Source organism: Podarcis tiliguerta, assembly GCF_965153285.1.
Source record: "Podarcis tiliguerta genome assembly, chromosome: 9".
Classification (NCBI taxonomy): domain Eukaryota; kingdom Metazoa; phylum Chordata; class Lepidosauria; order Squamata; family Lacertidae; genus Podarcis; species Podarcis tiliguerta.
Window position 1 is genome coordinate 28,623,052 of NC_139542.1, and position 17,752 is coordinate 28,640,803.

General features: G+C 39.9%; 1 protein-coding gene across 37 annotated transcripts in view; it reads left to right on the forward strand.

Moving 5' to 3' along the window:
• Positions 1-17,752, forward strand: part of BLTP1 (bridge-like lipid transfer protein family member 1) — a 108,329-nt gene that overhangs the window by 35,812 nt on the left and 54,765 nt on the right. For all 37 annotated transcript variants that reach the window (XM_083456876.1, XM_083456887.1, XM_083456910.1 and 34 more), the window contains exons 23-42: positions 529-657; positions 1,169-1,288; positions 1,903-2,183; positions 2,887-3,137; positions 3,596-3,851; positions 4,508-5,351; positions 6,269-6,339; positions 8,110-8,283; positions 9,211-9,331; positions 9,618-9,761; positions 10,097-10,224; positions 10,696-10,898; positions 11,158-11,355; positions 11,442-11,653; positions 12,001-12,152; positions 12,836-12,986; positions 14,082-14,234; positions 14,578-14,818; positions 16,774-16,922; positions 17,519-17,738. In XM_083456876.1, coding sequence (XP_083313002.1) covers positions 529-657; positions 1,169-1,288; positions 1,903-2,183; positions 2,887-3,137; positions 3,596-3,851; positions 4,508-5,351; positions 6,269-6,339; positions 8,110-8,283; positions 9,211-9,331; positions 9,618-9,761; positions 10,097-10,224; positions 10,696-10,898; positions 11,158-11,355; positions 11,442-11,653; positions 12,001-12,152; positions 12,836-12,986; positions 14,082-14,234; positions 14,578-14,818; positions 16,774-16,922; positions 17,519-17,738 — 4,198 coding nt within the window. The remainder of the gene's footprint in view (positions 1-528; positions 658-1,168; positions 1,289-1,902; positions 2,184-2,886; positions 3,138-3,595; positions 3,852-4,507; positions 5,352-6,268; positions 6,340-8,109; positions 8,284-9,210; positions 9,332-9,617; positions 9,762-10,096; positions 10,225-10,695; positions 10,899-11,157; positions 11,356-11,441; positions 11,654-12,000; positions 12,153-12,835; positions 12,987-14,081; positions 14,235-14,577; positions 14,819-16,773; positions 16,923-17,518; positions 17,739-17,752) is intronic.

The window sequence follows — 17,752 nt, forward strand, 5'->3', positions numbered from 1 at the left end:
AGTTATTGGTTGAAGGATTTAAACAAAGAAGCAGACCTGGAGTCAAACAAATGCTATTGATAAAAAGAGGGTGCGATGGGACTTTCACACCTCCTCCTCGCTGCAGCCCCTGTTCCCATCCTACCTGTTGTGGATAGTCCCCCAAATCTCTGGATCAGATTTTGGGGAATGCAGGGGGGCTATAGAGGGGGGGGGAGTGGTAGGTGAAGCCACCTTTACACAAGAACAAGTCTGTTGTACAAGTGAGTTAAAACTCTATAGCAGATAGTTGGTAATGAATGTTGACTACACCTGGCTGCTTGCATTCCAAAGCTACCTTGTATGTTGCCCTTTCCCTTTTTGCAGACCTAGGATGTATGTCATTACGATAATTATAAGGGCAAGATTTTGAGCTCATTTTGTAGAATCAGTTCCAAGGATCGGAAGCCATGAAAGTTCAGTTTCTTGGGCCATTTTTCAAATAGTTCTGAAAACCTTCAGTTTTAATGACTGTTTCACTGTAGTCAATGCGTTCTTACCTCTTTGCAGCTTGCATGCCTGCTCGAATGGGGACAGACATTTGTGTTTCATGTGGCGTGCCGTGAGTTTGAACTGGAAAGGCCAAAATCCGTAGTCATATGTCAGCATGGAATTGATCGCCGCTTCTGTGAAGCTAAGGTAAAGCCTAGCTATGATCTGATATTTTCTAGCTATAGTTTGGTAAGAGAAATTGGTCATGTAAGAAATAGGTGAACATTTGGAGGTTAATGCCCTTCCAGCTTTATTAGTGGTTGCGGTGAAGCCCCTCCCCCACAACCATTGCTGCCACTTGCTCATGAAACGGGTGAAATACTTTGCACACATTGGAATTTATAAACTAGATTGAGGCAAGCTTCTGAAATAAGTTTCATGGAAAACAGAAATGCAGTTGCAGCGTTCAAAATGGCAATATGGAAGAGAGGGATTTCTTAAAAAGTTAAGATATTATGCAGAAAAGTAAGACACCCCCTCCCCAGGACACCAATTTTACTGTTTAGAAGGTGGAAATCCTGTTCACATGTTCCACAGTTTGCAGAAGAATAATCACTGTTCTCATTCCTTTTAAATTATACCAAGGAGAATATGTAATTATGTACTTTTCTTTTCTTTTCTTTGCATAATTGTGTTTTCTGTTCCAAATTTTCTTTAGATAAGTTGCATTTCAGGCCCTTGTCCAACATCAGATGCATTAAAGTACACTATGACACGACTTGCTGTAGATGGGGCAGATATATACGTTGTAGAACATGGTTGTGCCACTAATATAAAGGTAGGTGTTCTTTTCGTATCTCATGACCCTTCATTTCTGTAGTATTGTAATTCTAAAACATTATTTTACACTTTTCTTTAAAAGAATAAGCTGTTGATATTACATAATGTGCTTGGGAAGGAGGTGCTTGAGGAGGGAGGGACATGGGTAATGCCATCCAAATTTCATTTATCATGGGTGGGGGGGAGAGGCAGATTTTTTTACTGCTACCTACTGATAAGGTAAAGGTAAAGGTACCCCTGCGGGCCAGTCTTGACAGACTCTAGGGTTTTGCGCCCATCTCACTCAAAGAGGCTGGGGGCCAGCGCTGTCCGAAGACACTTCCGGGTCACGTGGACAGCGTGACATCGCTGCTCTGGCGAGCCAGAGCCGCACACGGAAACGCCGTTTACCTTCCCGCTAGTAAGCGGTCCCTATTTATCTACTTGCACCCGAGAGTGCTTTCGAACTGCTAGGTTGGCAGGGGCTGGGACCAAACAGCGGGAGCGCACCCCACCGCGGGGATTCGAACCGCGACCTCTTGATCGGCAAGCCCTAGGCGCTGAGGCTTTAACCCACAGCGCCACCCGCGTCCCATTCTACCTACTGATATTTTTTCTCTATTTAACTTTTAGATGGGTGCTGTGCGCCTTGCCAATTGTAACCTCCACAATCAGTCTGTTGGTGAAGGTGTAAGTGCTGCCATTCAAGACGTCCAGCTACGACAATACATTGAGCAAGTGAACAGTTGCCGAGTTGGCCTTCAGCCTGCAGTGCTGCGGAGAGCATATTGGCTAGAAGCAGGGTCAGTCAATTTGGGCCTTATCACTGCTGATGTTGCTTTAGCAGCAGATCACCATTCTAAGCATGAAGCACAGAGACATTTTTTGGAAACTCATGATAACAGGACTAAGAGGTAAGAGAAGCTACAGGTGAAAAAATGTCTTTAAGTAGTCACATGGATCTAAAAGTGAAAATGTGGTCATGCTTAATGGGCTATTGAATGATGGACAAGTGAAGTGCTTATATTTAGGATCTTGCATGAATGAATCTTAACAAGTACTTTGCTAATAACTAGAATAAATATACTAAGGCAGAATTTTGTCATTGTGATTTAATGGGTTCCATGTTTAGGAATTGATGTACTAAATCATGAGAGTTAGTGACAAGGATTTTTGGGGAGTGGGGTTAGTTTAATTTTATGCTGCAACCCGCATGCCATAGCCTAAGTCTTTAGAGCAGCAGTTCTCAACCTGTGGGTCCCCAGATGTTGTTGGACTACAACTCCCATCACTCCTAGCTAGCAAGGCCAGAGCTCAGGGATGATGGGAGTTGTAGTCCAACAACATCTGGGAACCCATAGGTTGAGAACCGCTGCTTTAGAGGCACACTCCTATTATTTTTAGTGACAGTTGGCTTCCTTAAGCACCTGTCTGCTTCTAAAAAACAGCCAACCCAGCCTTCTTAATCAGTGCAGATTAATTTGCTTGTTTGGCCAAATGGGTGAAATAATTAGCCTCAATTTCTGTGGAAGTTTGGGGGCTAGTAACACTTGGAATGATATTATTCCATTGAATTAAAATATGCCTCTTTTTAAAATGTTACCTTTTCTTTTGTAGGTTATGGTTTTTATGGCCAGATGATAATACAAAGAATAAGAGAAGTAAGAACAAGTGTGGCTGTCTTGGAGGTTGTAGGTTTTTTGGTGGCACAGTTTCAGGATTAGACTTCTTCAAGCTTGAAGAGCTGACACCATCAAGTAGCTCTGCTTTTTCAAGTACAAGTGCCGAATCAGATATGTTTTATGGACAATCTTTGCTACAGCCTGGAGAATGGATTATTACCAAAGAGCTTCCCAAAATTATGGATGGTAACTAGTGTGTGTGTGTGTGTGTGTGTGTGTGTGTGCAAATGCATATACTTGACAGAATATTCATATATTGGAGATTATTTAGCATCATAGTAAATAATTTCTCTTTTAACACTAGCTAGCGGCATAAATAAAATAGCCATTATTGAGGGTAAAGTGACATAGAGCTGTCACTGAAATATTGTTGTTGTTATGATTATTGCTACATATATTATTAAATTGTAAGCCTAGTTTCTAATATTGGAGATGATAATGTGTTGTACTGTACAAAGATATTCCAAATTGGTAACTGGGTTGATTCATGGATAGCTTGTTACAATTTCTACAAAAAATTACAAATAAAACATATATGTACTTACTCCTCAATTTGGAAATCCTTTTTACAAGAACAAAGGAGAAGTGCTAATACCTTTATTATTGACTGTTTTGTATATAATATTTTCTTGCTTTGTTCTTAGGCAAGGCAAATGGCATTAAAAGGAAAGATTGGGAATGCCGAACTGTGGGAATAGAAGAAAGAAAATCTCAGCACCTGAATTTACAAGTACCGCTACGATCTCATAGTTCTTCCTCCTCTTCAGAAGAGAATAGTAGTTCTAGTGCTGCACTCCCCTTGCTTGCAGGTGATAGAGAAAGCCCTTCTTCCGCTGTTGAAGACCACTTGGGGCAAAAGGAGTTCTTGGCAGGTGCAAAAAGAGAAGATGCCCATGGAAGGTGAATATGCTGCTTCTCAATGTTCATTTACTACACAACAAAAGCTTTGGCTATAGAACGTAAAAACATTTGTGGCAATGCTAGCAACAGATAGTACCCAACTAACTTGTTCCAGCAGTGCAAAGATTTCCTTGTGGGCAGCATTCATCCCCCCCTATGAGTGCTCCCTATATCTATTCTGGATTTCTCCCCAACACTCCAGAGCAGATTTGGGGAGGACAAGGAGAGGAGGGGTAAAGTTATTTGGCGCAGGTTGGAATCCTAGTGCTGACAAAATGGCTGATTTTGATGCTACCCATCAAGTCTAGACTTGTTGCTTCCTTGCTATGTAGAGCACTGGAGGAGTGAGGGGCAGGAGAGAGGAACCATTAGCTTATACTGTGTATGGATTATATATAATGGCTACTGTCCAGTCCATTATATACTGTATACTGAAGATACATTGAAAATAAATTGGGACTTTAGCAGGTGCCACAGTTTGTGGAATTGTGACCTTTGTTTAATCATTTATTGTAATCTTTCATGAATCCCGTGATTATGGATTATATGCAAATTTATTCAAATCATTCATTTTCCACTGTTCAACTGGAAAGTTTCTTCTTATTATAAAGAAGATGTGTATCATTATTGAGAAGAATGTTTTCTCCCCCTTCTAGTTCTGCAGCAGAAGGTTCGGAAAGTAGTCCTGTATCTCCTAACCTCCAAGAGAGACCTGTTGGACAATCTCCTCTTAGATCTCCTTTGAAACGGCAAGCATCAGTATGTTCTACTCGACTTGGAAGTACCAAAAGTCTTACTGCAGCCTTCTATGGAGATAAGCAACCTGTTCCAGCTGGTGTGCAGTTCAGCAGTGATGTCTCCCGCAGTGATGAAAATGTCTTAGACTCTCCAAAGCAACGGAGAAGCTTTGGTTCATTCCCATATACCCCTTCTGCAGACTCAAATTCATTTCACCAGTATCGCTCCATGGACTCCAGCATGTCAATGGCTGATAGCGAAGCCTACTTTTCAGCAGCTGAGGACTTTGAACCCATAAGCAGCGACGAGGGTCCAGGAACATATCCTGGAAGAAAAAAGAAGAGAAAGCAAGCCAAGCAAATTGATTATGGGAGAGGTTCAATCTATCACAGTGTAGAAGGACCCTTGACTACTACATTGCATGGAGAAACTAGTCACGATCCAAAGGTCATTCCAATAAAAACTCATCCCTCCCAAGCGTCATTTGTTTCTGCTTTGGGAGTAGAAGATGAACTTGTAGAGCATTTATATGTCATAGAAGCTGAGAAGGCTCCAGAGAATGAGCAAATTACTTCCCAGCAGCCTGTCATGAACTGCTACCAAAGTTACCTTACCCAGTACCAAGTGGTTAACTGGTCAGTCAAACATCCGACAAACAAAAGAACCTCTAAATCCTCCTTACATCGCCCTTTAGATCTTGACACTCCGACTAGTGAGGAAAGTTCCTCATCTTTTGAACAGCTTTCTGTCCCAACCTTTAAGGTAAAAAATAGCACAGTGGATTTGAAATCAATTTAAAGGAAAGCAAGCACTTGAATGGGTTGTAAAAAATGCATGGGGAGTGCATAGTTTTAGTGAATCTTTGTTACGGTGAACTTTGAAATGACTTGCTAATGTTATATAAAATAATTATCATGGATAAGTGTGTTGAAATTAAAGTTGTAACTTGGGAAATGGGAATGAGTTAGAGTTAGATACATAATTACATAGCAGTCTGTTAATTGGTTAGCATACCTGCCTTACCAAAAAACAATTCACTTCAGTCCTTCACAGCCATACGTACATTTTGTTTGAATTGTGAATCAGTAAACAAGAGCTGCAATATTCTGTTGTAAATCTCTTCAAAGTGTTCACAAGACTGATTTTCATGAAGAAGTGCTCTAATTGGGTTTCTATTTCAAGGTTCAGTCAGGGCGTTTTGTATCTATTAAATATGTGGTTTTGTGTAACATCTTTACAAAGTATCGATCCATTGAACACTTAAGACTTATGTGTCTTGTTAGAATCATAGAACTGTATAGTTGGAAGTTGCCCCAAGCATCATCTAGTTCAGACCCCTGCAGTGCTGGAATCCTGCCCACAACCATATCTTGGTGGGCTCGAACCAGCCAACCTCCTGGTTAACAGCCAGACACACTGACCCCTTGTGTTGCTTTCAAGCAATGTTTTTAAAAGTATAACGTGGAATTATGTGGTGCTCTTGTTTGTTTGCTTTTTAACAAATCTGTATCATCAGTGCAGATTTCAGCTGTAAATTCAACTGTAAAGTCAAATGTAGACATGTAGCAGTGTTCATAGTGATAGGGGAAATACAAATAGGATATTTTATGTTAAACTCCTCTATAGGTTGTAAGGTTAAAACCCCTAGAACAGAAGTAATAAGAAATTTTCTCTTCTAGATTGTTAAGCAGGGTCTCACAGCGAATGCTCTCCTGGACCGAGGTATGCAGTTTACAGGATCAACATCTAAGTGAGTAACAAATTGCAATATGTTTATTATATTGTAAAAGTCAAGTTCCCTTCCTGTGCACTTGAAAGAAGGTGGCACTGCTTCTGTTGGATGCAGTCCTACACTACAAAAGGGTATATGTAAAAACCATGACCATGTCAACAGGGCTGAATCTTTCCCACCCAGTTGCCACCCTTCTTCTGAATGAGATGCTAATTGTCTCATATTCCCATGCACACCATGGATTTGCACACCACTCAAGCAGCTTCCATGCTGCTTGAAGCATATAAGAAGGGAATCTTAAAAATAGGCTGATACAGTGGTACCTCGGGTTACAGACGCTTCAGGTTACAGACTCTGCTAACCCAGAAATAGTATCCCGGGTTAAGAACTTTGCTTCAGGATGAGAACAGAAATCGTGTGGCGGCAGCGCAGCAGCAGCGGGAGGCCCCATTAGCTAAAGTGGTGCTTTAGGTTAAGAACAGTTTCAGAATAAGAATGGACCTCCGGAACGAATTAAGTTCTTAACCCGAGGTACCACTGTATGGGAAATAATTCCTTTTGTTTGAGTCTTCACCAGTTTGAACAATTTCCCCATTTTGCAGTAAGGACTATACTGATCTATAAGACCAGGGCATCATTAAACATGCTTCTGCTTTCCAGAATCTCTCAGAGTATGGTGCTGAATCAGAGATAGACGTCTTTCCTGTTCCTTTCCAATGATCCCTGTGTTAAAATTCTGTTTGCTTTGAAATATCCTTGCAGTTTGATGCTGTTAGACTAAAGAGCAAAGTGTACCTCCCCATTGGCTATCTGCTCTAAGCACAAATGGCTTTTCAGGGGATTATGGAAATGATTGTGAAACATTCTACCATCTGACAGATAAAAAGCATGCACAGGCTTGATAAGTGGTGCCAGACTGTGTAAATGTGAGAGTCTTATGTGTCATTTTCCTTACGTTTGTTCCCGATTAAAAATTTCTCATTCAGTGTAGCTTGTTTATGATGATGAATCAAGGCATGCTGCTTTCAAAACAAATTTCAGTCACTGGAGCTGTTAATAATCTCATGCATACTAGTGACTTGCAGTTTGCTTTCCATAATGCATGCAGTCATGTACAGCTCAGCATGTAGAAGCTGTTTAATGCTGACACTGTTGAGATTGTACTTGGATTTCTTTGAAGCATAAAGCTTGCAAGCTCTCTTTAGATAACCCACATTTCTTCCCTAGCATCTTTTCCCCTTTGAATGTCCATGTAATGCTTTGTAGTACATTTCATTAGTCATATTGGGCTGAGTCTTCAAGGAAATACTGAAGGAGACAAAAGAAGTATATGTGCCCTGTGGGTACTAGTAATCTCTGATTTACATTGTGACTGAAGGCACTTGCTAATTGGCTAAAGCAATTATGCCTTTAATGTCCTGAACTGACGGCATTAACTACATCCTTATTTAAGAATCACTGAATTATGAAGCAAACATTTGTTTCTTAGGTTAGCTTAAGCTAGTCATTTGAGAAAACACCCAACAAATAAACGTGGCAAAGCTGCAATCTTACTGGGATTCTTATCTTTGTGATTGAATTGGCCTTGTGTGAACACCTGCCATTCTTCAAATTAGACAGCTTATTAAACTCTCTCACCTTGTGCTCTTAGCACTGCAAGATAGTTGTATCTTGAAAAGAGGGTTAGCCAAATAAATGCTTCTAATAAATTCTGCTGTATCAAGTAACAATAGAAAGCAGCTGCATATTTTCTTTAAAAACTAATAATTTGTACTTTTGTTTGTTTAGTAACCCGTATACTCCCTTGGATAAGAAAATCCTTGATAATACAGATGATGAAACAATAACGGAAGAATGGACGCTCGATCACCCAGTTTCCCAGACACGAACAACCGCTATTGTGGAAATAAAAGGAACTGTGGATGTAGTTCTCACACCTCTTGTAGCAGAAGCTTTAGACAGGTATTTCACATTTTGGGGAGAAGAATGAACCTAACAGTCTGAACTTATAACAAATAGCTGATGGGATCACATACATGGGCCTGTTGCAGTAGCACAAGTCATGGTGTTGTTTTTGTGCTTCAAATGGTCAAGGATAACCAACCTCCATGTTGACATGGTAAAGTATTGCTATATGTCAGCCTAATCTCTGAGTGGTGTGAGGTTCCAGGTGCTTACCCAGGGTTCGTGCTTCCTTTTGGAAATGAGGCACGGCAGCAACTATGGTGTTTTTAGGATATATGATTTATTTATACATATATACAACGTGAGCCTATAATAGAGCAGTTCACAGCATCAACACCCTGAAAGGGTCTTGTTTCTCCAATAGCCACAGCCTTGGATTCAAGCAGTTTGCTGCTTTACTCTAGGCCACCTCTTTGCACTCTCAACTCCCAACTCTGGGTTCAACTTCTAACTATGACCTGGGGGAGCGGTCGCCCATTTGCCATCTCACACAAAGCCTCTCTCCTTTGTTTCCCTTAATGGCCCATCACCCAGGCTATCGCTTCATCACAGGAAGCTAGCCTGACAAATTTTAAGTAATGAGTTGCAGCCAAATAAGGATCACTTCAATGTTCTTTCTTATCTGTCTCACTAGAACTAGAGATATCTCTCCCTCTTGCATGGTCGAAATACTGTGGTTGCAAAACACCAGTATTAATGAGAGGCTGCCTCCTCTGCTTGCTCTGCTCACCAACCCTTCCTACCCCATTGCCCCATTACACTCAACTTGCTTTCAGTATCTCCCCTTCCCGTCGTCCCCACCCCCACCCCACACCCATATTTTTCTTTAGAAGGTAAGCTAATAAATGTTTGTAACCTTTGTATGGTTCGTGTCTTGATTTTATTTCTTATGAATGAGATTGTTTTGAACTAATTTTCCTACAGGTATATAGAGGCAATGGTTCACTGCGCTTGCACGTGTCACCCTGCAGCCATTGTGGATGATTTGCATTGTAAGGTCCTCAGAGAAGCTGTACAAAACAGAAAAACAACCTTCTCAGAAAATGTATGTTTACTATGTCATAATATCTCTACTAAATGCATAAGGTTTATTCACAGAAGGTGGGGTTGTAAAGGAAATAGCCATGGTGATGCTTGTTTCTGTCTCTCTTTTGTAAGTAGTAGTGGTCTGCTTCAGAACAGGGAGAGACACCACAGTTTTTGATTACGTTATTTTGCTTTAATTCCTGCCCTAAAAGATCTTTCTGAACTCTCTGAATTATGTGCCATTTTTACTTCTGCTAGCTTAAATGGGCTAAACGGAGCACTAACTGGCATCACTTTCTCCCCAGCTGTCCTCCAAGCAGGATATCAGAGGAACAAAAATAGAAACCCCTGCTGCAGGAACAACACAAGTAAAAACACAGACAAATCTTTCTCTCAAGCAAGATAATGTGACCATTAAAGGTCTTCAAGCCAATGTTTCACTGCCCAAGGTAACAAGCAATATGACCAAGTAAACTTGCAAGACGGGTAGTTTTATGCATTAGCTTAATGTTATATCTTATTGTGCCAGCAGCATGGAGTAGGGCACCAAGGCATAAAATGGAGAGCTGCATGGGGAGAAGACACTCCATTTTTATTGATACCACTTCAGACAAGATAGTTTGGCTGTTCAGTTAACATTCTTATTTTAGCAGCATTTGGGTGAAGTGATATTCAGGTTGTTGTTGATTTTTCTGGATTCAGTGGGATGAAAAGTAAGCCTTGTTTTATATCCTTAAAGAACACGGCAAAGGTTTTCATTATTCTTTCGGATCGCTTTTTGTAGGTAAACTTGTGTTTACTGCAAGCGTCAGTGGAAGAATCGTCAGGCACAGCTCCAAGCAAAAATGTTACCCATGTTTCTTTAGTGGCTTTGTGTTTTGATAGGATTGCTACACAGGTTCGTATGAACAGGTAAGGGAGTACCTTTGATAATTCATGGTGTCTGTGTGTAGTCACATAGCAGAGCTTAATAAACTTCCCGTCAAGCAATTTCTTGATAGCGACTTCTTCCTAAATTAGAAATTAAGTCTCAAACTGAGATGGAAAAAGAAAGGAATGGGTTCAAATCATTCCAGATTTTCTCAAAATGAGTGCAGTGTAGATTTCTGGGGAAAACGTTATGAATACGTTAAAAACGGTTTAACCATCTTGTCCTATGTATGATAGGCATTTCATATTAGACGATATAGGGCAGACTTGTGATGTATATCTTGCAGTAATCACCGTGAGAACTATGACTTTCACCTGATTGCCCTGTTTAGTTATTGTTGCTTGCTATTAGCATTTATTTAGGCAACAAAAGCACTTGAATTGTAAATATGTTTGCTGATGGTACAAATGAAGTTTAAGAAACGACTCAAATATTTCCTTTTCATTTAAAAGGGGTGTTGTTGAAGAAAATCCAAACAGTACCGAAACGAGGAGAAGCTCTGTAACTTTTGACAAGTATGTCCATACCAATAAAATGCAGCCTCAGTCTTCTGGTTCTCTGCGATCAAATGCTGGAGCAGAGAAAGGAAAAGAAATTGCAGCAAAGCTTAATATTCACCGTATTCATGGGCAGCTCAGGGGCCTTGATACAGCAGGTAAACTTGTTTGTAATCCTAGTTTCAAAGCGTTTCCGCTACAAAACACTTATCAGAACTGCATTACCTGTTTCTTGTTAAAATTTACTCATTGCAGCATATTTTCACTGTTGGAATAACGTATAGCCATAGCACAATGGCCTAAAATGTGCACTGCTCTAGTCTTGCGTCTTGAACTGTATCTACATTCCCACAAATGAAATAAATAACATTTTACTGGACAGCTATACTGATATCAACAATATTTTCCTCCCTGCAGATATTGGGACCTGTGCCATAACAGCGATTCCTTTTGAAAAATCAAAAGTCCTTTTCACATTGGAAGAGTTGGACGACTTTTCATTTGTAGATGAAACAGATCATCAAGCAGTTCCAGATGTAACACGGATAGGTCCCAGCCAAGAGAAATGGGGCTGGATAATGTTTGAGTGCGGAATTGAAAATTTGACAATAAAAGGTAAAGCAACATATTGGACCCTTTATTTTGTGCCCTAACATAATAAATTGAGCAAACCAACATTTCCCTCTTTCTTATACTTCTAGGTGGCAGACAGTCTGGTGCTGTTTTATATAGTACCTTTGGGAACATGGGTAAATCTTCAGCTGCAGAAAGGGGTGGATTGCTTGCATCTAACAATTCTTCTGATTCTCCAACCGGTAGTGGTTACAATACTGATGTCTCTGACGAAAATCTCCCCTGTGATCAGTTAAGTGCTGCATCAGACACTCATCCAAATTCCATTTCAGATGAGCAGGTGAGACATGTTTTGTTTTTTGTTTTTTTTCTATATATACATATATATACTGATTTTGACAAAACAATCATAAATAAATAACCTCTTGCGATGGTTTTACCTCTTTCCGTTTTAACAGAAGGCATGTTTCCTATTGCTCTTGTTCGGTAGCAACACATTTTCTTATTTGCTAAATGGATCTGATTTTCCTGTCCTTGGTCACTTTGAATGCATCCCAGTGGGAAAGCTTGCAGTCCACGAGCACTTTCAGAATATTTTAAAGAACTGGAAGCATTTCTTCCATTCTGAAAAACAAATTTATCTTGCACCTTTCTTTCTTCTCTCTTCCCTTTATCTTTTTTATATAGGATGAAGGGGTTGAATCAGATGATCTGAAAAAAGACCACCCTCTAAGGCCACCTCCACCTGATTCTTGTAGCATGAAACTGACAATCAAAGAGATTTGGTTCAGTTTTGCTGCTCCTACAAATGTGCGTTCACCTGCCCATATATTTTCAAGGTACGGTGGTTTCCACTTTAGAGTATTCAGGCTGCGTGCTATAGTCTTTTAGGCCAAACCACATAGTATGTTAGCTATGTATCTTTGCCTTAAAGTACAGGATCCCCCCCCCCATACACAAATGGGGGCCCTGATGTGCTCTCAGTCCAGAAGAGTCTCCCCTCAATGTCTGTAATTTGTATTGGGTGGGGGAACTCCCCAACTCCCAGTTAAACCTTTCTTCCTATGCAAATTGCAGGCATTCTAGATCAGGATCCTAGCAGGAGACAAAGAGTTAAAGCCCCCAAGCTATCCATGCTAGGGTCTTGATCCAGATCAAGCTCCTCGCCTGAGTTTCCTGAGCTGAGGAGCTTTCACGTCAACTGATGCAGTAGATACTTATTGTCATAACAAAGGTCTACTTAACGATTACCTCAGTTCATAATTATCCAAATTTGGCATTGCTCGCTAGCATTGTCTCCTTGATCTGCATTGCTAAGTCTATAATAAACTTTTGGAACTTAACATGCTTTATATGAGCTGGCTTTGGATTGGGTTCCTAATAGGTACAGATGAAAGCTGGGTTTCAATTAAACCTTTCAAGTGTACAGTTAAAGAATATTTAAATGGAAATGCCATATTCAATCACCAGAGTTGAAGGAAGGTGAAATTATACTTTTATATCTGATTTTTCCCCCCAACAGGCAGCTGAACCTTCTAAGCACAGCAACTCCTGCTGTTGGTGCTTGGCTTCTTCCTATTGATCAAGTGAAGTCCTCCTTAAACAAATTAGAAACAGAAGGAACACTACGAGTTTGTGCTGTCATGGGCTGTATAATGACCGAAGCCTTAGAGGTGGGTGTGTTGTTGATGAATAGATAAACAATTAAGTGCATCACTACTTCCTTTAAAAGTGGTTTAATTTTCAGAAGTGTGTTGGCAGGCCCTTCTGGGTTCATAGTTGCAAACACTTCTTAGCTCAGTATAGTTTTCCTAGCCTGTTCCTTTGGAATACATGGAATAACCTCATGTATACTATCTTGGAGGACAAACAGAATGCAAATGCAAATATTATAATGCCGCTCTGGAAATGGATATTGATATTGATATTGGCATCTTTGTCTTTTAAAAATAATTGTACTTCTACATTCAAATACCTGAACCTTGGAAAGTACTGGAACAGTGCTGAATGCTTTTTTCTGGCCAGATATTAACACTTCTGCTGTCCTTCTGCATGTGGCTTTGAACTAGTTATTTGCCTTACAGTAGTTATATCTAGCCCTAATATTTCATTAGTAGGCTGTCATATGAAACCAGGCCAAAACATCACTCGATATATCATTACATTTTCCATGCATCTCAAATTGTTATTAGGGTGACCCTTGCAGAAACAGAATGAATGCTTTTTGGTGCTCAGGTGACTTGTATTTTAATTTATTCTGATTGCATAATGATTTTCATTACTAATTGCAGTACTTGAGTACTTAGTATTTTGTCATGTACTGATGTGGCTTTGCTAGAAGATGAATACTAGACATGCAAATGAATTCAGCCGAAAAGGAGTAAAACCACATGGAAACATCAGCATGGGTCCTATAGGAAGAGATTGAAAGACTAGGGATTTGTACTCGACAAAGAAATTGTGGGTCCACAAAACATGTTGTTAGGTTTATTTGTTTTCTGTAGTTTTCATATAATGTGAAATGCATAAGAAGTTAAGTTTTGTCAACCTTCTGTTTTAACATCAATCAAAAATAATGAAATATTACAATGTTGCTAAAATGGTAATGTCTTTAAATAGTAAAATCCTAATATAATTCTGTATCTAGGTTTTGGTATATGCACAATATGTGCAGGCCTGGTGCTAGATTTGTAATGTGTTGTGTATTGATGTATTCTGATGTATTGAATCAGTGAATTTAATAAATGTAACCACTTTTATATGTTCAGAACAAAAGCATACACTTTCCTTTAAGAAGCAAGTACAACAGACTGACTAAATTAGCCCGTTACCTACAAGAAAATCCTTCTTGTTTGCTGTGTAATATACTGCACCACTATCTTCATCAAGCAAACTATTCCATCATTGAAGATGCAACTATGGTAAGCTAATTTGTCATGTGTTTACAAATGTATTTAAGTGGAAGTTGTTTTCTTAAATTTCCTAGCCCAAACCTGTATGTTTTCAAGTGTCTGAATTGCATTGGCCATGAAGTGTTCTATTGAAATAGCACAGAGACGTTAATGTGGTAAGATAAAAGAAAAAAATAAACCTTGTTTTCTTTTAATAAAATCAAGAACTTGAAGGGCCATCCCAGCTGGGCTGTTTTGGGCTAGCTGGTAGGATCTGTTGTCTGAAAGATGTATGGGTTGGCTCCTTGCATACCCTGGTTGGGTCCCCCTTTTTGAATTTGTTTTTCGAATGTACTATGTGTTTGTCTTCTAGAGTGATGGCCTTCCTGCTCTGGTGACATTAAAGAAAGGTCTCATTGCACTTGCTAGACAGTGGATGAAATTCATTGTGGTAACGCCAGCCTTCAAAGGGGTGAGTTTACATAGGCCGGCTCAGCCAATAAAACTCCAGTCAACTGTACACCATGAGCAAGAGGATGGCTTTGGCCTAGACAATGGAGGTGGTCTTCAAAGTGACACGAGTGCTGACGGAGCAGAATTTGAGTTCGATGCAGGTATCTTTGTATTTCTACTACACTTTCTCAGCTTAACTTGCTTCTGTAAATGTATTGTGTCAAACTTTTCTTTTTCTTCTTTCTTCTTTCCCACTCCATAAATGTCCTCTTATTTAATGACTGTCAGGTGCACAAGCACACATTGGGTTTTGTTTTCTTTAAGTTAATCTACTTTGCTTTGGGAATAAATAATAATAATAATTGCTTCTGTCTTTTCCTTCTGTGTGCTATTGCATATTTCATTATGGAATGGAATGCTTAAGGCTAGTATATATGTTCCTTGCTTATCCATGAGATAAGGTACTCAACTTAGTTGCTTCACAAGCTGAAGTTATAGCCTCTAATACAGGAATAGTTAACCTTCTTGGCTACATTCACCTTTGGCCAGCCTTCTGTGGGCTGCATGGCAGCAATAGGTGTGACTATGCTGCACTCAACATGCACACACAGGATGTGCAAACAGGACAGAAGATACTCAGGCAGATACACAGATATACAGACACACAGACTCTTCCTCTGATCAATTGAAATGGAGAACTTATGATTCCCTGCCCACTCATTAAATGATTGATTTGAAGATTGAAAATTTGCATCCCCGTCAGGATGCTGACTGGGTGAAAAGATGTAAGCCCCAAAACCGTGTCTACTTAATACTTTTCATTTTTGCTACCAAAATTTGTGATCTTAAAAAATTGCTTGGGGGGCTGAATCAGGCACCCAGGCAATTAAGAATCAAGGAGATCTTAGTGTGTAATAATTTAAAACATGGCATGGACAGTAAGTTCAGTTACATATCTGCTATTGCATTTCTTCTTGCAAATTTATCAGTTTTAACATATTTTGATTTCAACTTACACAGAAGTGTTGTCTGTGCCATGTGGAATTAATTAGTAGTGGTTATGCAGTCTTTTTCTATTTTTCAGGTATTCCCTTCTCCACACGATTAACATTGCATACAGAAATAAGCATATTCTTCCCATCCCTTTCATCCCTGCTTCTTTTGCTCTACATGAGTTGGAGGGTGACTGCAGCTGGAAGCGTATTTTAATTGTGTAGGATCCTTCGAGTATTTTAAAATCTTGGTTATCCAGGGTTCTAGAGCGTGATGGACCTACATGAGAAGAGCCAGTTTCCTGCTGCAGACAGTTGCTCTACAATTTATACAGGGAGGTGGACAGTTGGGTGATTTTGCTTGTCTCTGCTGTCTCCTGTTCACATTGTTAATGGCATGGAGAAAGGAACACTTGGAAGAGGGCTCTTGTGTTAGGGAAAAACTGGGGGGGGGGGGGAATTAATCAAAACGTTTAGAAATGGACAACTATGCTAGAGTGTGCAAGTTGGCAGCAAATATTACACTTTGGAAGCAAGTGCATACTTATTGGCAGCACCTTCTGAAGCTTTTTAGCCCAACAAGAAAGAAAATATTGCAGTTCTGAACACTAGTCTTGTTACCATTATGTAACTATATTGAATTACAATTTTGCTTCCCACACAACTATTGAAAAATGTGTGTATTAGAAAAGACTCAACAAATCGATATTTGTGGTTCTTAGTAATTTTGCTGTATCTTAAGTACAATATGAAGAACACTCGTAACAATGATGCTACATAAAGCTTTTCACTTAGATTGCCATAAATTGACAAAGAAGATCTTGATGCAAAGGCAATTGTGAAAAGAGCATACAAATGGAAAACTACTTTATAGTTGTGGCAAAGAGACGAGGGAAAAAATGGATGTGAACAGCTCAGTCTTCAGAAATGCATTATACTCTTTGAAATGTCAACAGGCCCACATTTTAGGGTCTCAAATTGGGTTTAAATCAAATGTCTGCAATTCTGTGTACCAGATGTAAATGAGCACTTACAGGGCAGCCTAGTAATAAGCATCCTCAATAACCAATAGCCTTGGCTACATTTCTCCTATAATTAATCTGTGCAACTGTTGGATGTTTCAGCCACTGTCAGTGAACATACAATGCTTCTGGAAGGAACTGGTGCCCGCCCCCCGCCCGCTGGTGTTTCTTCTGGTCCTGTGACAGGGGCTGAGATTATGAGGAAATTATCCAAGACTCATACACATAGTGATTCTGGTCTTAAAATAAAGGTAAAACTGCTTTATTCTTAAAACGAGGAGGAGATCGGATATAAAACAAGCCACTTTGTGAAGTGCCTTCCCCTGGCATCAAATGTAGCTTCATTGAGGTTTCACGGAGAGGAGTTGATTCAGAAAACCATACTCTGAAGCTCTTCTCCATTCTTTAAAGCGGGTGAGGGCTGTGGGGTGAGTGTGAGGAAATATGCAAGCAGGTGGGTTAGGTGTAAAGGGTGGGAGTTTGTCATGTATAAAGAGAGGAGTGGTTGGCAAAGGTGTTGTGGCAAGCAGAGTGACTAGGGGCAGCAGCGCCTAAAAGTTACAAATAAATAAAAACCTCAAAAGAAATATATATATATATATATATATATATATATATATATATATATATATATATATTACCATCTGATCTTAACTGTGTTTACTGAGAATTCAGACCTACTGATGTCTAGCTATGTCTTGGGCTGCAATCCAAGCTATGCTTTGGGCTGTAATTTACAGGAATTGACGCTTCCTCTGGTTCTAATTGGTGTGACTTGTACATAAATAAACATGTGCAGGAGCTGACTGTTGGTGGACTTACTGCGATGCCTATGTTTACATTTCAGGGTATCCATCCATATCACTCCCTGAGCTACACTAGTGGGGATACAGCTACAGACTCTCCGGTACATGCCGGTCGTTCTGGGCTGCTTACCAAAGAAAGTCCAAGAAAAGAGAGCCTACTCAGCTACTTGACAGGAAGCTTTCCTAGCCTACACAATCTCTTGGAAGGGACCCCTCAAAGAAGTGCTGCAGCCCCTAAAAGTAGTTCTTTAACAAGAGCAGGTACAGAATGCTTG